This window comes from Prionailurus viverrinus, chromosome D2 (genome assembly GCF_022837055.1).
Source record: "Prionailurus viverrinus isolate Anna chromosome D2, UM_Priviv_1.0, whole genome shotgun sequence".
Classification (NCBI taxonomy): Eukaryota; Metazoa; Chordata; class Mammalia; order Carnivora; family Felidae; genus Prionailurus; species Prionailurus viverrinus.
In genome coordinates, this window is record NC_062571.1 from 43,574,623 (window position 1) to 43,595,897 (window position 21,275).

General features: G+C 35.6%; 1 protein-coding gene across 8 annotated transcripts in view; it reads left to right on the top strand.

The window, feature by feature from the left end:
• CCSER2 (coiled-coil serine rich protein 2) overlaps positions 1–21,275 on the top strand; it is a 196,388-nt gene that overhangs the window by 124,535 nt on the left and 50,578 nt on the right. For all 8 annotated transcript variants that reach the window (XM_047825698.1, XM_047825694.1, XM_047825696.1 and 5 more), the window contains one exon: positions 17,918–18,001. In XM_047825698.1, coding sequence (XP_047681654.1) covers positions 17,918–18,001 — 84 coding nt within the window. The remainder of the gene's footprint in view (positions 1–17,917; positions 18,002–21,275) is intronic.

Consider the following 21,275-nt stretch of genomic DNA (forward strand, 5'->3'; position numbering starts at 1 on the left):
AGCAGTTTAAACTATTTCCCTTATAAGATTAAATTAAATTCACAAAAGGAAACTAAAGAGAAATGATTAATGAAAATATAAATAGCATAAAAATCATTTCTATAGCCTACTTCTTAAACAATAGAATTTTATAGAGCTCCAGGGGACTTTACATATAAATATGTAAAACTTCTATTACCTAGTACTCAGTAAATGTGTGTTAGATTGATTTTAATCAGACAGTTTTATAAATGCCTTACCTGCCTTAGTTCCTGGTGATTCCTTAATCTAGTGGCCCTTCATTGCTGTCTTTATTTTCTTAGTTTTCAGGACCTGATTAAGAGGCCCTACTTGATAAGGACAAATGACAAACAACATTTGTATTGTCTAGATTCCCTTAGTGTCTATTACCATTTTGAAGGAATTGCCTTTAAAATTGGTCTTAGTTATACAAAGGAAAAGAACTGAGAGAGAGAGAGAGAACAAAAATGTTTATTATAAGGTATTGGCTCATGTCGTTATGGAAGTTGAGAAATCCCAAGATCAGCAGTTGGCAAGCTTGTTCTAGTCTGAATCTGAGTTCTAGTCTGAGTCTAAAGTCTGAGTCTGAGTCTGAAGGCCTGGGAGCTAGGAGAGCCAACAGTGTAAGTTTCAGCATGAGTCTGGGTTCAAAGGCAGCAAAATACCAATGTCCCTGGTTTGAAGACAGTCAGACTAAAAGAGAGTGAATTTTCCCTTACTCCACCTTTTCCTCTATTCAGGCCTTCAGGAGATTGGATGAGACCAGCTTACATTGGGGAGGCATTCTGTAAGTCCATGGAAGGTAGTTTTGGTAGAAGCATTGTGAGCAGAGAAGCAAATCCATATACAGAGTAAGCGTCTATTACAGTAAGGACAAAACATCATCTTTTCCGTGATGAAAGTGGTCTAGTATAATCAACCAGCATTGGTAGCTGGCTGATCATCCAGGGAGTGGTGACATATCAGGGACTCTGTTGATCTCTGCTGCTGGCAAGTTAGGCACTAAAAAATGACCATAGCCAATGTGGCCATGTTGCTGAGTCTGTGCATAATTTGTATCCCTGCCACCATTGCCATTTTGTTCATGAGCCATTTTGGATGACAGAGGTAGCTAGGGAAAGACGCTGACTGGTATCTGTGGAATGGATCAGACTATCCACTTAAATTTTTAAATCCTCTTCTGCTGAGATCACCTTTTGGTGAGCATTCACATGATACAAATATCTTCATATTTTTTGCCCATTCACAGAGGGTCTATCCATACACCTCTTCCCCAAATTTCTTTTTCACCAGTTTTTCAATCATGTTTCTTCTAAGTCCCTGACCATTGGTCCATGAATTGGTATATAATCATATGTCTGGACATTTTTTCTTCTAAGCAAAGTGAATAGCCACATGCATTACTTGAAGTTCTGCCACTGGGAGGATTTCTTTCCTCTGCTACCCTTCCAGGATGTACCAGAAAGGAACCGTAGTGCTGCAGCTGTCCACTGGCAGGTGTTGTCTGCATATTATATGAAACCATCTGGAAACCAAACCTGCATCTTCTCTTCCTCTTTCAACTAATTTTGGGAACTCCCCATGAGACCATAGTATAGTTTCAGAGAGAGAAGGCAGTATAGCAGGAAGGTAGGGGGACCATGGCATTTGAGCCACTTCTTCATGTACCTTACTTTTATCTTTGGCCTCTTCAGGCCCGATCACAACTATTACCACTTCTATTTGATGATAGAATGTTTCTGGGTACCCCCAACTTTATGACTTTCTGTGTTAGATAATATCCTATTCATGATGGGCAGCTCAGGTAGCATGGTAACTCGGTGGCCCAAGATTAAGCATTCAGTCACTACTAAGACCCAGTAGCAGACCAAAAGCTGTATCTCAAAAGAACAGTAGTTATCTGCAGAGGATGGCAAGGCTTTGCTCCAAAATCGTAAGGGCCTGCATGTACAAGGGTCTACAAAGGCCTCCAGACAGTATCCCTGTTTGTCACTGACACTTCCACCCCATGGAATCTGTTGGATCATATCACCCAAGGGGCAGAACAGCTTGCACAACAGCCTGGACTTATTGCAGAACCTTCTGGACTCTACTCAAATCTAGCAGCTATTTGGGTCACTTGGTAAATGGGCCAGAATAACACACCCAGATGAGAAATATGTTGCCTCCAAAACTCAAAGGTGCCCACTAGGTGCTGTACATCTTTTTGGTTGTAGGAAGATCCAGATGCAGTGACTTACTCTTCATGTTAGAAGGGGTATTTTGACATGCCCATGGTCCTCACTCCTGCACACTGTCTTTTTCTGCAAACAGTTGTTTTCATATTCCGTTTTTTGTTCCTGGCAGTGAGGGTAAATTGATGATTGGACAGTGCTATTCAAAGTAGCTTGTAAAAGTGTTTGTTACTAATCCTTGGAGAGTTAAAGTAGCTCTTTCCATAATAGAAATCAACACATTTCATCCTTTCAGAAATATTTGCTATCAAAAAAAAAGACTGAGCCAAAACCAAACTGTGTTTAATGACCAGTTGATTTATAGTCTGGTGCAAGCTTTTTATTTTATTGTGTTGCAGACAGAAAATAGTCTGTGCCAAAACAAATCTGTGAATCAAACTGTAAATAACACTTGTGAAAGATACTATTCTTACTTGTGAAAGACAAGTCAGGGAAGGGAAAAGATATGCAACCAAATATTACATTAGAAGTATCCTTATGTAGTATGTGAAATAGAACAATTGCTCTGGGAATGGAGATGAAGAAATTCACTCTCTGCCATCATAGAGAAGATGTGAAACTGTGAGTTGAGTTTATCAGGTGAAGAATTTGTGGAGGAAATCAGTGGATTCAACATGAACAAAGGTATAGGTTCTTGAGAGTATGAGCTCATTTGTCATAATGACTGTAGGAAAACCCATGAGTACCTAAGATACTCAATAAAGAGAAAGCCAGAGAAACCAGTGCTCACTTGGTACACTTTGAAGTAACTATTAATACAACTTCTTACTTTAAAAATGTTTATTAACAAGAAAAATTAAGCATTTATGCTGCATTTACGGTGGGACTATATTTCAGTAACTAAAGCGACATCTATATTTCAATAACTAAATCCTTAACGAAATATGATTGAATTTTGCTGAAGAGTACCATCAAATAAATGTAGAAAGTGTGATAAAATTAGGGAAACGTTATTGTACAAACAACAAAGAAATTTCTAATGAATTTTTCTTTAAAATTTTTTTAATGTTTATTTTTGAAGGAGAGAGAGAATGAGAGAGAGCGCATGAGCAGCAGAGGGGCAGAGAGAGGGAGACACAGAATCCAAAGCAGGCTGCAGGCTCTGAGCTATCAGCACAGAGCCTGACGTGAGGCTCGAACCCATTAGCCGTGGGATCATGACCTAAGCCGAAGTCGGATGCTTAATTGACTGAGCCACTCAGGCGCCCCTCTAAAGAAATTTTCTGAAGAAATTTCTGCCTTATGCCAGGATTATTAATTATTGTTATAACTGTGAGGTGAATAGTCCGTTCACATAGTGCCAAAGTAGCACCATAATTACTTATAGTGGCAAGAGAAAACCATACTTGTTCATTGGGGAGACCAAACTGTCCTCACCCTAATCCAGAGATAGTTTTCTCATTAGTAATGAGTTGAGTTAGCTAGATAATGTGTATCTGCTCATGTGATACACATAATTGTGCATAATATATTCTAGCCCAAAACATTTAATCTTAATTCCTCAAGTTACTGCTCACAGATTTCTTTTTACAGAATAAACAGATGATAGAAGAATAAGAGAGGAAGGACAAATTCATATGGTTGGAAGTTCTGTAGAAAAAATTGTAATATCCCTTTAGCTTGTTAGTGTCCTAAAAAGTTGATGAAGGGAGGTGAAAGTGCTACATTAAAAGAAATTTAAGGGACAACTAGATGTAATGTGAAATTCTGACCTGGATATTGGTTGACAGATCAACTATAGAGGATATATTTGGCCAGTTGGGGGGAAATTTGAATATGACTTCTATATTAGATAAAAATTTGCCAAAATGGAAAGATAGATATTGTTTGCTGGTTATAGAATACTATTTACATTATAATCATATATCTTTACATATATCTATACATGTGTATCTCCAGAAGGAAATGCACTAAGGTGTTAATAGTGGATTCTCACTGGATGGTGAGAATGTGATGTCTTTTTTTCTTTAATCTACATTAAAGAAAATGTAGATTTCCTTTTTTTTTTTTAAGTTTTTTAAATTTATTTTGAGACAGAGACAGCATGAATGGGGGAGGGGCAGAAAGAGAGGGAGAGAGAGAATCCCAAGCAGGCTCCACACTGCCAATGCAAAGTCTGTTGCAGGACTTGCACTCTTGAAATGTGAGATCATGACCTGAGCTGAAACCAAGAGTCAGTTGGATGCTTAACCAACTGAGGCACCCAGGCTCCCTTAATCTACATATTCTGATTTCTCATTTTCTATAATATGTATTTACTATTTTGGGAAAAATTAAAAGGTTATTGAAAAAGTACATGTCTTATTCAAACATCAGGTCATAATGGGCTATAGTGAAAATGTAGGATGTTAGAGAAGAGGCAGCAGTGATAGGCTTAGGGCAGATTGTAAAGGCCCTTTGTGCCACAAAAGGAGCTTGAGTGTTACTCTTTAGGCACTAGTAAGCCAGATGAGTGACATGGCCAAATTGGTATTTTAAAAATACTATTTGAAGGGATTTGTGGCAATGCAAGATGTCCCATCCTTATTATTTAGTGTTTTCCTTATTCCTGTTAACTTCTAGTGGAGAATGGTATTTAGAAGCCAAGATCTGGGGGCTAGATGTGCTTATTGCGATTGGGTTGTCAGTGCCCTTAAGCCCTCCCAAGGCATGTAAGTGTGCATGCGTGTATTTGTGGGATTTTGTATGCATACTAGTGATTGTATTTCTATATCTCTGTATATTGAAAACTGTGGGTTTATGCTTATAATTTTAATTCCACTCTAAATACAGCGTTTCTCCTTTTCTGTATTTATAATTCTCTCCTCCAACAGTGAGAAAATTGGTTTCTGTTTTCCTTAATATATTTATTCATTTCATCAGTCCTCTTCAGTGCAACCTGTTTCCTGCCACTGCTGTTACTACCTGCCCTGTGTAGTTGCTCTCCTCACGCCATTAAGGTTCTGCATCTTAGTGAGGTTCCCCATGCATAGCTTCTTTTCATCCTCTGTGTACATCTTCCTCACCCAACTTGGGCTCTGACTTCTTGTCAGCCAGTCCCCTGGGCTCTGACACCCCACACCAGTCTCCCTCTCTGTACGATGCCTCCTTACTGTGCTTGGGCTTGATACTACATGTCAGTTAATGCCTACACATGGATACCATCCTTGCCATAATTGATTCTTTCATCTGGCACTAGTTATTTTCTTGTATAGATGCTCTCTTTATGCTGCTTGAGCTCTGGTAGCCCTCTCCAGGCCATCCATGTGTGGATACCCACCTCAATCTGCTTAGACTCTGATAGCCCACACCAGGCTGCCTGTTGTGCATGTGCCCTTCATGTTCTACTCAGGTTTGACTCTGCTGTCACATTGTTTCCCTACTCCCTCCATGGATATCTTTTTCACTGTTGTGGGCTCTGACATGCCTAGTAAGCTGCTTCCCTGCAGGGACATGTTCTCTACTTTGGCGTTTTTTGGGTAGAGACTTATGTTGTTCTGTCTCACTTAATGGCTTGTTTAGGAAGGGAAAGGATAATGAAGAGGAAGAAGAAGCAAATGAGAAAAAGAAAAAGTATCAACTTTATTAAGGTAGAATTTACATTCAAATAAAATGCACCCATTTTACATATTTTGTTTGCATTTTGATGAATATGTGTACAGTTGTATAACCACCACTACCACAATCAAGATAAAGAACATTTCTACAATTGCTAAAATCCCCTCATGTCCCTTTGCCATCAGTTGTCTCTTGAACCTGTTCCAGACAACCATTACTCTTTCTGTTACTGAGTTTTGCCTTTTCTAGAATTTCATCTAAATGAGATCATCCAGTGTATACCCTTTTAGTTTCTGGATTCTTTCACTCGGCGTAATGGTTTTGATATTCATCTATTTTGAGAGTATCAATGGTTCTTTACTTTTTATTGATGAATAGCATGTTATTGTGTGTATGTATGTGTGTATATATTTTTATTCATTTACCTGTTGATATTTGAGTTGTTTTTAGTTGTGGGAAATTGGGATGATGCTGAATTTCTATATATTAATGATGAAAGTTAATAAGAATGAATGTAATTTAAAAAATTAGAATTTGAATTTAGACCACTTCTTCCAGGGTCTTGGGTAAGTTCCCCATAAAAGATGCAGAGATTATAATAGCTCCTATCTGAGGACTGTTATAAAGAATGTATGAGGAAATTCAGATCAAGTGCTAAGCATAATGTCTGACGCCTAGAAAGCAATTAATAAATGTGAGGTATTACAATAATGGCAATAACAACAATAAAAATATGAAGGTCAGGGGTTTTTAATTGCTTGCATTGCTCAAAATTTTATGTGGCTGCTCAAAAAGCTAATTCCATTTACTTTAATACTCATTAAATTAGTCTTATTTCATCATTCAGTATATTTTATTAAATACTTGTTGAGTACTAAGATTGTGATAATAATGAAGATAAAAAGAAAGAAGACACAATTCTTGTATGTAGTGCATTTTTCTTAAAACTATACATTACAACTGGCTAGTGGGATTTGAAATAAATTTTGACCATTTTAACTAGAAGTTTTTCCTAATAAAGTAGAATAGTATAGGAACTATCGGGGCATTACATGTAAAAAAGACAAATACTGATTTGTGGAACATTTTTGATATGTTATCTGTATCTGAATATCCATCATCTATTCATCCATGCTTATTTAGATATATGCACACACATACACATACACATATATGCACACATATTCATAAATATATATACTTGGTTGTGATATAAATGTATTTCTTATTGTGGGCCGTGGTTCCCCCCAAAATAAACCTTTTCTAGTATATAAACAGTGCTATGCTCAGAATTCCAAGATAATAAATCATAGATTTAAATTGGAAATAATGAAATGATCACTGCATTAATAAAGCATTAAATCATCAGTAAATGTGCTGAATGATGTTTGTGATGTTTTATAAAGAAACCTGAAAATTTTTATATAAAAGATCTGAAGAAAATACTTATGTTCTATAGGAAGTCTAAATGTTATAAAAATTAATTTACTCCAGGGATGTTAATGTAGTAACCAAGCCAACTACTTTATAGTCTAGGAGAACATATAAGCATTAAATAATTATAAAAATGATGTGTTACAAAGGGCAAAGATGCAAACTGAATGTATGATTGGAACCTGTAGTTCTTCCCAGTACTGTTTATAGATGTAATACATTTCACCCAAAATCAAAACACCTTTATTTGTGGTATTCATCAAAATGACTCCAAAATTATTAACACCAAAGAATAAGAAAGACAAAGAAAGGGTGGGAGGAAACTCTTTAGAGCAAGATATAATACTGACACAAATAGAAACATAAAGCAGTGGAAAAGAATAGAAAACCCAGACATATGTGCTGAAGTATCTACTAAACAATTGGACACAGAAGGATTTTAAAGTAAATGACTGAGGAAAAACTCAGTAGTATAGAGGCAATTATTTAGTTTATACTATAGTAAACAGATGGTTTGAAGAATTAAATATTTTTTAATTAAAATTTTAGAAGAAATTTACAACTAATATTTTCAAGTGACAGAAGAAACCTATAAAAAAGGATATCCTGACTCAGATATATACAATTAGGTTCAATAAAAAAATTTAAACAGAAAAAATTTGTAAATGACAGTTGCTTAATATATTACAGAATCTGTCCTTATATAACAATGTTCTAGTCAATTTGAATACTAGATTTTTCTATTTAAAAACTATATTTATCTCAACCATTTGTTAGGATCACCTCTCTGAAGCACTTATTTAATATCAGGCTTTATAAGTTTGTATTTCAGAAATCCTCTCAAATATAGCTTGAATCATTAGATGTTAAACCCAATAGGTGAATTACAGCATTACTCAAAAATTATTTTCAGTGTACGTTATAGAGTCTATGTGAGGTGATGCGATTGTTCATATGCTTTTTTTTTTTAATGACTTTTTAAAAAGAAAATGAAAAAAATCCACGTCTCCTCTTCCTCTACTCCCTTTCCTAGGATGCCTCTTGTGATTGTGTTGTAGCATATCTGAAACACAAGGCAGCTTTGTTGACATCACTGATGATGTTTGTCAGCAGAGATTGGTCAATGCTGCCAAACTTTTTTGTTAGTCATTTCAAGTGTCTGTGTCCATTGCAGCTGCTCTGGAACTCATAGGAAGATCCCAGTTTTTGCAAACTCATGGAAGAACCACCTGGGTAAGATGGAGTTTGTTACAGGGTTTTCCAATAAGTTCATATGTGAACAAGAGTTTACCTTGATGCTAGGTCAAAAGAGAAAAGTGGAAGATGGCTTGATGACAGTAGTCTCCTAGTGCTCTTAGGATAAAGGAAAGTCTCTGTCTCTTTTTGAATCTTTAATAAAATGCTACTGGCATAAGAGTTAAGTAAGGATAATTGTATTTAGAGTTCAGAAATCCTAATTAGAAATCATAGAGACTGTTGAGACACTTCATTCAGTAAAGCAGCCCACCATAGTTGGGATAATCAGTTAACTATGAATTGCTTATTTTTTGTGCAGCAGGGTGTTGTAGTTTTTATGTATTTCTGCATCTATGCATTTATTAAATAGGTTTATGCAAAATCCTTAGAACAGTGCCAGCATTATTCAGTAAATGTTAGCTTCTTAATATATGTGATATGAAATATGAACATTGCATGCGCGATTGTTTTTCAGTTTTTTTTTTTTTTAAGAGAAAAGCTTTTCTGTCCATTTTATGTTTTTCTTCTTCCTGTAATGCTTAAAGAAGCTTTTCTAATTTTGGTTTGGGACACTTTTCATTTGAGTTGAAGTTTACTTACTATTGGTTAGTGTCAGAGTTATTTGGAGAGGAGATGATTTATTAATTGATTCAGTTGGAGAGTTTATTCATGATCTTTAAGCTCCTGTGCTTTGATGGAAATAATAGGTTTTTCCCTCTTTGATTGGCTAAGTCTAGACTGCTAGGCTGTCAAAAAAAATTGGAAAGTGTTTTTTTTTTGAGGCATACCAATAGCTTAAACATTAGTAACTCTTGAATTGTCTTGGGCTATACTATAAATTTGTTTTATTTAGAATAATATTATTTCAATTTTCAAAAATATTTGTTTGAGGATGGGCTTTCATCCTTTATTGATTTCTAATCTAGATTAATAATAAAGAATATCTATGTGATATAAATTCTTTGGAATGTGTTGATATTTGCTTTGTGTCTTAAAGCAGGGGTGGAAAACTTTTCCTTAGAAGGCTACATAGTAAATATTTTAGCTTTTCTGGGCAAGAAGCAAAATCGTAGTTCTTATGTAGATATTTATAAAATCATTTAAAATGCAATCATTTAAAAATGTAAAAGCCATTCTTAGCTCATGGACTATGATAAAAATAGACATCTGGCTGGATTTGTCCTGTGGACCATGGTTTATAATTTCCTGGCTTAGAATATGCTTGATTTTTGTGATTTTTCTATGTTTGTTTGAAAGCATATATTGTCTATATTTTAGGTAGCAGTATGTCTATTATATTGACCTTTTTATTGTTATTTATATTTATCCTTACTAAATTTTTCTCTTTGCTCTATGAGTTTCTGAGAGTAGTATTAATTTCCTCCTATAATTATAGATTTTTCCATTTCTTCTTTTAATGCTCTATTATTATTAGGTATATAAATGTTTATGATTGGCACATCATCTTGGTGGAGTGTTTCTTTGATCACTAAAGCTTTGTTTATCCTCATTAGTGCTTTTTATCTTTAATTTTACCTTGCCGCTTGTGTTATAGTCATATTAATATATCAATTTTACTTTTCTTGTGATTATTGAGATTTATCTGGTGTTCCTCTCTCCTTTTGTTTGCTTTTAGTGTTTTTTTTTTTTTTTTGAATTAATTTTCTGAGGCTGCCACAATATAAAATACAAACTGGGTGGCATATAACAACAGAAATTTATTCTTCCACAGTTCTGGAGGCTTGAAATCTCAAATCAAGGTGTTGTCAGGGCCATGTGCTCTCTGAAGGCTCTAGGAGAGGAATCTTCCCTGCCTCTTTAGCTTCTGGTGGTCCTGGCAATCCTAGGCATTCTTTGCCTTGTAGATGCATCACTCCCGTCTCTGCCTCTATTTTCACATGACCTTCATATGACCTGTGTGTTTGTGTGTCCAAATTTCTCTCTTCTTATTTATAAAGATACTGGTCATATTGGATTTTAGGCTCGGCCCTATTCCATTATGACCTCAATTTGATTACATTTGTAAAAACCCTATTTCCAGATGAAGTTCTATTCACAAGTTTTGAATTGGCATGAATTTCTAGGGGAGACATAATTCAATCTAATACAGCTTTTTTGAGGTATAATTTTCATGCTCTAAAATTCAGCCCTTTTTGTTGTAAACTTCTGTGAGCTTGACAAATCCATACAGTTGTGCAGCTAGCTATTACAATCACCCCCAAAATTCCTTTTTTTTTTTTTAACTTTTATAATCAATCCCTACCCCCCTGCTAGCTCCTGGCAACCACTGATTTTTTAACCACTGATCTTTTTTATGTCTCTGTAGTTTTGCCTTTTCAAGACTGTCACATAAATGGAATCATATATGGTTTTCTGAGTCTGGCTTTTTTCCCTTACCATAAGTCATTTCAAATTCATTCATGCTGTCCTTGTTATCACTAATTTGTCCCTGCTTATTGCTGAGTAGTATTCCATTGTATGCATGCATGTTTGTTTATCCGTTTACCAGTTGAAGGTTATTTGTTTCACTTTCCAGTTTCTGGCAATTGTGAATAAAGCTACTATAAATATAAACATTTGTGCATAGATTTTCATGTGCATATGTTTTCATTTCTCTTGGGTTAGTACCTTGGGTTAAGATTGCGGAGTTGTATGGTGAGTATATATTTAACTTAAGAAACTGCCAAGCTGTTTTCCAAAGTGTCTGTATGATTTTGTATTCCCATCAGCAATTAATGAAAGCTTCAGTTATTTTGCATCTTTGCATCTGCCTGGTATTGTGTTTTTCAGAAGCTTTTCAAGTAGATGTGCAGTGGTATCTTACTGTGGTTTTAATTTGCATTTTCCTAATGACTAATCATTTTGAGCATATTTCCATGTACTTATTTACTATTTGTATATCTTCTTTGGTTTTTATTATTTTTCCCATGAACAAAAATGTCTGTTTTATTGATTTTTGAAAGTTCTTTATACTTATAATAGTACTTTAGCAGGCAGGTAAATGAAACAAATGAATATTGAAAAAAATGAAAGTTGCTTTTTAGGCAGCTATGTACAATTGTGAGTTAATGAACTGTTAAAAACCCTGAAGCACATTATCATTTTTTTTTATTGTCAATATTGTTTAAAAATAGCTAACAATTTATAAGTGCTCTCTATGAGTTAGATACTATGCTCAGTATGTTACCTGGATTATTGCAAATATTTTCTCCCAGTCCATAGCTTCTCTTCTTAATCTGTTAATAGTATTTTAAAGAGCAGAAGTCCTTCTCTTGAAGTCAAATTTATCACTATTTTTTATTGTCATGTTTGTGGTATCATATTTAAGAAATCTTGGTCCAACCCAAAGTTACAGAGATTTTCTGTTTATTTGGAGAGTTTTTATAGTTTTAAGTTTGGCATATAGGTCTGCAGTCTGTTTTGAGAATTTTTGTATATGGCATGAGGTATGAGTGAAATTAATTTTCTTGCATATGGATGTTCTGGTACCATTTGTTGAAAAGACTATCCTTTCTTTATTGAATTGCCTTGGTACTTGTGTCAAAAATGCCTTTGAACATAAATGTGTTTCTGGACTCTTTCATTCCTTTGATCAATGTCCTTTTGCCAATATCAGATTCTCTAGATTACGATAGCTTTTATAGTAAGTCTCAAAGTAGTATTATATCTTCCAACTTTATCTTTTCAAAATTATTTGACTGTTTTAGTTCTCTTGCCTTACTATATAAATTTTAGAACCAGCTTTTCTATTTCTGCGAAAATTCTGCTGGAAATTTGGTTGAGTGGGCACTGATACGTAGTTGAATTTGGAAGAGAGTTGATATTTCAACAATATTGAGTCTTTAAATTCATTAAAGAATGATTTCTTTTTTTTTTTTTTTTTTTTTTTGGTTTTTAAATTTTTTTTTAACGTTTATTCAGTTTTCAGAGACAGAGACAGAGTGCAAATGGGGGAGGGGCAGAGAGGTAGGGAGACACAGAATCTGAAGCAGGCACCAGGCTCTGAGCTGTCCGCCCAGAGCCAGATGCGGGGCTCAAACTCGCAGACCGCAATATCATTACCTGAGCAGAAGTCACTCAACTGACTGAGCCACCCAGGTGCCCCGATTTTTTTTGTTTGTTTGTTTTTGAAGTTTGTCTATATTTTGTTAGATTTGTACCTAAATATTTCTATTTGGGGATTTTGATTTTTTTTCTTGGTTTTGTTGGATTTTGGTTTAATGTAAATTTTTTTAAATGTCAATTTTCAGTTCTTTGCCATAGAAATAGTAGATTTTTATATATCAACCTTGTATTTTGTGACTTTCCTAAATTCATGTGTTAGTTCTAGTAGTAGTATTGCAGATACTTTGGGAAATGATACAGCTAAAATTATATTACTTGAATGGAGATGGTTTTATTCCTTTTTTAGTTTCTACTTGTCCTTTAAAATTTCATTTTTGGGGCTCCTGGGTGGCGCAGTCGGTTAAGCGTCCGACTTCAGCCAGGTCATGATCTCGCGGTCCGTGAGTTCGAGCCCCGCGTCGGGCTCTGGGCTGATGGCTCAGAGCCTGGAGCTGTTTCCGATTCTGTGTCTCCCTCTCTCTCTACCCCTCCCCTGTTCATGCTCTGTCTCTCTCTGTCCCAAAAATAAATAAAACGTTGGGAAAAAAAATTAAAAAAAAAAATTTCATTTTACTTGCTTTATTGCACTGGGTAGGAACTCCAGTATAATAGAGTACCTTGTTCCTGGCTTTGGGGGTAAAGCATTCAGTCTTTCACTGTTAAATATGATGTTAATTTTGAGGCTTTTTTTAGATGGATTTTATCAGGTTGAACAAGTTCCCTTCTCTTGCTAGTTTGCTGTGTTTTTGTCATGAATGGATGTTGAATTTTGGAAGAAACTTTTTCTGTGTCTGTTGCGATAATCATAGATATTTCTTGATATGCTGAATCACATTGCTTTTTAACTATTGAGCCAGCTTTACATTCCAGGGATCAACTCCACTTGTTCATAATCTTTTTTCCTTTTTATATATTATTGAATTTGATTTAGAGATATTTTTTCAAGGACTTTTGTGTATTCACAAAGGATCTTGATCTTTAAGTCTTCTTATACTGTCTTTGGTTCAGGTAAGTGCTAGCCTTATTTAACTGATTTAATTTTCTAACTTAATTTGATTTATGTTTTCTCTAAGAGATTATATAGAACTGATACTATTCCTTTAAATTTTGGAAGAATTTTGGAGACAGACATCTAGCCTTTAATATTTCTTTTATGGAAGGTTTAAATTATGAAATAATTTTATTAATAATCACATCTACTCAAGTTGTCTGTTTCATTTGGGGTGAGTTTTGATAATTTGTGGTTTTTGAGTAATTTCTCCATTTCATGTAAGTTGTCAAATTTGTGTGAATAGAGTCACTCATAGTATTATTGCCTTATGTACTTTTAATGCCTGAAACATCTTAATGATATCCCTGCTTTCATTCCTGATACCTGTTTTCTCTGTCCTGATATGTATCTGATTTGTGCCTTCTATCTTTGTTCTTTGGCAGTTTTGCTAGATGTTTTATAGTTGCCGAATAACCTGTTTTTGGTTTCATTGCTTTCTTTCTATTTCTTGATTTTCAATTTCATTAATTTCTGCTCTTTATTATTTTCTTCTTTCTGCTTGCTCTTGGTTTATTTTGCTCCAGTTGTAGATTTGACACCTTTGTTTTAATATGAGTCTCTCTTATAATAATTTTCCCACTAAGCACTGCTTTAGTTGAATTCCACAGATTTTGATAATGTGGTATCTTCACTTTTCTTCAAATCAAAATATTTTCTTATTTGCCTTCAGGTTTCTTCTTTGACCCATGGATGATTTAAAGTTCCTTGTTTATTTTCTAACAGTTTGAACATTATCCTTCTGTTACTGATTTCTAGTTTAATTCCCTTATGTTCAGAGACCACACTTTGTCTATTTTCTATTCTTTTTAAATTGAGCTTCCCAAATCTGCAGGTTTATGTTTTTCACCAAGTTTGGGGTGTATTTGTCTGTTATTTCTTCAAATACTTTTTTCAGCCCTCTACCCTTCCTTCTGTGACTCTAATGCTATGAATATTATATTAGATCCTTCGTTCTTGTCCCATACTTCCCTCAGCAGATTCTATTCTTTTTCCACGCCACCCCCCACCCCCCATCTCTTTTCTCTTCATGGTTCAAATTACATGATTTTTGTTGATGCGTCTTCAAGTTCACTCTGTTATCTCAAATGCTGGTATTCAGTCCAGCTAGTGCATTTTGAAATTTAATTATTAAATCTTTTCAGTTCTAGAATTTGCACATTTCCACTTTGTTCTATTTCTTTGCTAAGATTTTCTCTTTCCATTCCCTTTAAGAGTTCTCTTTTACTTTTGGAGAATTTTATAATGGCCCTATTAAAATCTCTTTCAATTAATTCCAACTTCTGTCTTGTTTTGGCACTGGTGTTTGTTGATTGTCTTTTCCTGTGTGAGTTGAGATGTTCCTTGTTGTTTGTGTGTTGAGTAATTTTGGATTGTATATCTTGTATCTTTGTGTGTTTTGTTAGGAGACACTTAATTTTGTTTAAATGTTATGGAGAATATTGTGGGGTTTCTTGGGGTTTTTTGCTGTTTTGGTTTTTGTTTTAATTTTCTTAAAATAATTTTTTTTTTTTGGTAATGTTTATTTTTGAGAGAGTGAGAGAGCATGCGAGTGGGGAAAGGGCATAGAGAGAGAGAGGGAGACACAGAATCTGAAGCGGGCTCCAGGCTCTGATCTGACAGCACAGAGCCCAACATGGGGCTCAAACTCATAAACCGCAAGATCATTCATGACCTGAGCAGAAGTCGGACGCTTAACCGACTGAGCCACCCAGGCACTCCTGTTTTAATTTTAAAGCAGACAAATGCTCTGGTTAGATTCAGGCTAGAAGTTCAAACTAGCCAGCCACCTTTGGATTGTGGCTGTAATGTCATTTCTATTTCAAAGCCTTTGCCATGCTCATCATCTGTCCTTAGTATACACCTTTCAGTGGCTAGATTGGGCCTGGACAATGGTCTTAGTTTATTTCTCAAAGTCTTTGATATTAGGATCAGATTCAAGCAAGTGCTATTCAGGGTTGAACCTAGAAATTTACATACAGCTTCCTGGAGTCCTGAGCTGGTCTCACTGGTATTTTCTCTTTACCTGGGGCTCCCCTTTTTGTCTCTTCTCCCTGAAAGCTGATGTTTTATTTTTCTCATTCTGCTGCTTACTTTCCACAGCTATACCCACATCTAAGGCAAAAGCAGTGTATACTTGTGTTGTCTCCTATTCTTTGGAGTTCCTGCTTGCAATTTGCAGGAAGAAGATAGAGATGTTTGAAAATAAGTCAGATTATACAGTTTCTCTTTTCTCAAATATATACTTATATGTAGTACTGTTTTTTTTACATCAAGGCATTTACAGCAGAGATGAACTTTTAACTGAGATGAGTCTTGTAAAATTTCTTTTTTTATTTTAAACATTTAACATGGTGTTCTGAAGGCATTCATTAGGACATTGCCTCCCCTCTCAGGTCAAATTCTGTATCTCCATTTGATTTCACCAATGAAGATATAATTTATGTTAGAAATTTGACAAATGCTTATTTTTTGCTATGAATCTAAATACACATTCATAGGCCCTATACCCAGAGATTCTGATTCAGTAAAGAAGAAAATGGCCTACATGCTTATGTCTTCTACTTTAACATTCTTGTTTTAATACAGGACATTTCTGCAGTCTAAGAGATTTCCTCAGGACAGATAGGTCTGAGGAAGATGATGATAGTAGCACTCCTTGAACGTTGTTGATTCAGTGGGTGTCTCAAGGCATCTGAACAAACCAGGTGTCAGACCACCCTTGGTAGGGGCCCAGTCCTTCACCATCACTCCAGGCATATTCTATACTTATTCATCTTTCTTGAGGTTGTCTGTGAATCATTTAATATGCCATTTCTTGGTTATTCCTAACCAATTCAGCAAGGGGTAGGACGTAATTTTTGTCATTTTCTTTATTGGATTTAAGGACAAAAAGTTTAACTTTTTCAACTTCAATTGAGATATAGCATACATCCAGTAGGTGTTTAAGGTATACCAATCTTAAGTGTATAACTTAAACTTTTCATATGTGTGTACCACCATACATCCTGTATGTACCATCCATACATACAGTCAAGACATAGAACATTTCCAACATCCCCTTTCCCTTAAGTCAACCCCTGTTCTGATCTCTAGCACAATAAATTAGTTTTTCCTTCTCTTAGGCTTCACATAAATCCAGTCATGCGGGGGTACCTGGGTGGCTCAGTTAGTTAAGTGTCTGACTCTTGATGTCGGTTCAGGTCATGATGTCAACGGTTCATGAGTTTGAACCCCACATTGGGTTATGTGCTGGCAGTGTAGAGCCTGCTTGGAATTCTCTCTCTCTCCCCCTCTCTTTCTACCCTTTGCTTGCTCGTGCTGTCTCTCTCAAAATAAATAAATAAACTTAAAAAAAATAGTCATGCAATATGTATACTCTGGTCTAGTATTTTTAATCAAATGATTCTTATGGCTATGCCTTCTTGAATTATTTAATATTATTGTTTCTGACTCAGAAACAAAAACAAAAAATACATACTCAAGGGTGTCTCAGTGGCTCAGTCGGTTAAGCGTCTGACTTCGGCTCAGGTCATGATCTCATGGTTGTGGTTCGAGCCGCATCAAGCTCTGTGCTGACAGAGCCTGGAGCCTGCTTCGGATTGTGTGTCTCCCTCTCTCTCTGCCCCTCCCCTGCTCATGCTCTGTCTCTTTCTCTCTCAAAAATATGTAAACATTGAAAAAATTTTCTTTATTTAAAAAAAAGAATTTTTTTTAACGTTTATTTATTTTTGAGACAGACAGGGAGAGACAGAGCATGAACAGGGGAGGGGCAGAGAGAGAGGTGAGACACAGAATCTGAAACAGGCTCCAGGCTCTGAGCTGTCAGCACAGAGCCCGACACGGGGCTCAAACTCAGACCGTGAGATCATGACCTGAGCCAAAGTCAGACACTTAACTGACCAAGCCACCCAGGCGCCCCCCCAAAAAAATTTTTTAAATCATACTCTAAAAGCCATGTCTAAACCAAAGCAGATATAATTTGGCTTTTATTTTGCATTTTTTTGTGGGTGAGATAATCTTTAAATTCTTTAGGAAATTTTCCATATTCCTTTTCCCACTGTAAAACTTTCAGTGGCTTTGTGCTTCATCCATTCATGTACTATCTGTTGTTTAGTTCCACAAATTATTCTTGCCCTCACTTTATTTTTACCCGTTCCACATTTTCTTCTACAAATGTGTACAATGAAAAGGAGATTTCTAAAATTTTATATCCTGTTTGTCCTTTGCCATGCTAGCAATTTGGTCTGGGTGAATTCAGGTTAAAAGGAGTGTTTGCAGTTATTGTATTAATCTCATGTTTTCCTTCTGTTCTCTCTGACAGCATGATGGAAGTGGTTCATTGCATGATATTCAGCTATCATTGCCGTCCAGTCCAGAACCAGAAGATGGTGATCAAATATATAAGGTATGACTAGGTAGTCATGCTAAATTTTTAGAAATTCTTTATTACTAAAATTATAAAGCAGTAACAATCAAAACATTTAATAATAAATGTATTAAAACCTGCAGCTTTGCTGTGTTAAGTTTGAATCGGGTCTGCTTTTAACTTTTGCTACCTTAATAAGTTAAAATGATATCACTCTGGTGTTTTAATTTGAATTTATTTTATTAGTTGGATAATTATTTGTCCCTGTATTACTACTGGTACAGGATTGTTTTTCTTAAATCAATAAATTATGAAATTTTTAATTTCTTTTTTATAATTATGAAAACAGTTTTAAAAATATACCAGTTATGGTGATTAACAGGTACTTCTATATAATAACAACATTGAAGAAATATACTGAAAATGAGATTAATTTATCTTTTTCTCATGTTTAAAAATATAATTATAGAATACAGATGTACTTTAGTGTTTGAAAGTATATTTTTATAATGGTAATTTTTAGTTCTCTTTTTATTGAGAAAAGCTTTTTTCTTTTACAGTTATTTCTGAAGTTCATATTTCTTAAGCACACAAATGTTTTCTTGATTTAATGTTTCCAAGTAAAATTATTGTTTTATTTCACATTCTATCTTAGGGCATGCTAGTCAGTGTTTTCTAGTCAACAAACAATCTTGAAATATTGGTGTCTTGCGGTGACAAAAATGTATTTCTCGACTTGTTATTTTTCAATATGTTACATATTGGCTGTAGATCAGCTGGGACTCTGCTTTCTGCTGCTTCTTCATCCTGAGAGCCAGTCTGGAGGATCAGCCCCTGTCCTAGGACATGTTTTTGAACTTAAGGGAAAAAAGCATTGGCAGAACCACATGTGGATTCTGCTTGGATGTTGCAAATATTACCTTCTCCAAATAAAGTCAAGTAGTCAACCCTGGAATTAGAGGTCAAAGCAGCATAATTTTCTCATAGAATGTGGGGTGACTTACTGGAACAAGATTGCATCTAAAACCACCAAAACCAAAAGAATATAGGATTAGTAGTTATTTTGTTATCTAGTCTTGGTTTTTTGATGTGTTACCTTACCTATTATTGCACAAATTTCTTCCCATCTCTGGGCTTCCATCCTATTAAGAGTACAGTACTCTAAATCAGCAGGTCTGCAGTAGGATATCTTTTTTAAAAATACTTTTACATACACAATAATTGAGAACCATTGACTTAGAGGGTTTCTAATCATCTCTCAGTTTTAAGTTTTGTGACCGACATTTTTAAAGTGAAGGTGCGTTTTTCCTGCATTTTTTTTGTGAAAAGTTTTTACATATGAAGAAATAATTTTCAAAGAAAAAAATTTTAATTCCAACTTTTACACAACTGATATTTTTAATTTTTCTTTGTTCCTTTCTAGTGTGTCTATATATTTAATGTTACATGATAGACATATTGCTACACAGTATTTATTTCTTGTCCCTACTCCATTTCCTTCCAAGTAGATCATTCTTAGTCTTCCTTCTTATCCAAGGTGAGATGCTGTGGCTGATACTGTTTCCAGTACACTGGACTCCTTTGCACTTTCATTGTCAGATCCCCAGTTATGTCCCCTTCTCATCCGGTTGAGCAGTACAGCTTCAAATGATATAACTGACTTGTGTCATTGCAAATTCAGGGTCTGCAATCTGCACTGGACCTGCCATGTCCCTAATCTGTCTTTTGTATCAGTCAGAACAGCTCCCTCTCCCATTCCCTTGATGAGCTAGTCTCAACATTGCCTCCGCCCTCAAGCCTCATTCTCAGCCATTCTTCTCAGTTTCTGCAAGTGGCCTTGTGTTCATCAAGCAAGATCTGCTACCTGCCCTCCTGCCTTCTGACTTACCTGTATCTGTTATCATTCTCATTCACCTTGTTTCAGTTACAGGGCAAAAATGGCCACTGTGCTGTGGAAGACCACCCTTTCTTAGGTTCTGGACTCTTATCTTCTGCTGCTGTTAGGGACCTAACTACATCCTCCTCTCTTATCTCTCTTAAGTGTGTCTTCACTACTTTTTCTTCATCCTCAGTTTATAAATTTCTGTATCTTACCTATCATAAATTCAGTAAACCAGATAAACCTTTCCTTGACTCTCCTTAAACCTCTTTCTAGTTAACATGGAAACCTGGACAAATGAAAGCAGCTACTGGTTTTAATGCTATAGACATCTGGCATGACAGTTATCTTAAAAGCTTTGTCCTTGATTTTTATGTCACTTCTCTCTGAAATCCCTTACACTCTTCAGCATTTTCCCATTTCCTTTGTAGGTTCCTCCTCTTATTCAGAATATAGATTTATATCTTTAGTCCAGTTCTCTTTGAACTTTTTACTGTCATGGTGTCATATAGACCATATGTGTTGATAACATGAAATTTCTCTTTTTTTTGAGAGAGTGAGCAAGAGAGAGAGCACAAGTGAGGAGGGGAGTTGGTGGGGGGAGAGAGAGGGAGAATTTTAAGCAGGCTCCACACCCAGTGAAGCCCAATGGAGGGCTCAGTCCCACAACCGTTGAGATCATGATCTCAGCCAAAATCAAGAGTCAGACACTTAACTGACTGAGCCACCCAGGTGCCCCAGAAATTGCTCTTTCATACCGGGTCATCCAGTTGCCCTCTGGACATTTCCACTGTGTCCCAGCCCCAGGCACCTCTAATAATATATCTGAGACGCACCATTTTTCCTCTTTGGACATATTTCTCCTCATTTAGTCTTCATTTCTTTTGGAGGCACAACCATTATCACTCACACTAGAAAAATAGGTATCACTCTTGACTGTCCCTTTGTGCTCTTTCACATGGAGACATAATTGCCAAAATCTCCTTTTTTTTTTTTTTTCCTTTAGAGCATTTAAAAAGTTTATTTATTTATTTTTTTTCTGAAATTTATTGACAAATTGGTTTCCATACAACACCCAGTGCTCATCCCAAAAGGTGCCCTCCTCAATACCCATCACCCACCCTCTCCTCCCTCCCACCCCCCATCAACCCTCAGTTTGTTCTCAGTTTTTAACAGTCTCTTATGCTTTGGCTCTCTCCCACTCTAACCTCTTTTTTTTTTTTTTTCCTTCCCCTCCCCCATGGGTTCCTGTTAAGTTTCTCAGGATCCACATAAGAGTGAAACCATATGGTATCTGTCTTTCTCTGTATGGCTTATTTCACTTAGCATCACACTCTCCAGTTCCATCCACGTTGCTACAAAAGGCCATATTTCATTTTTTCTCATTGCCATGTAATATTCCATTGTGTATATAAACCACAATTTCTTTATCCA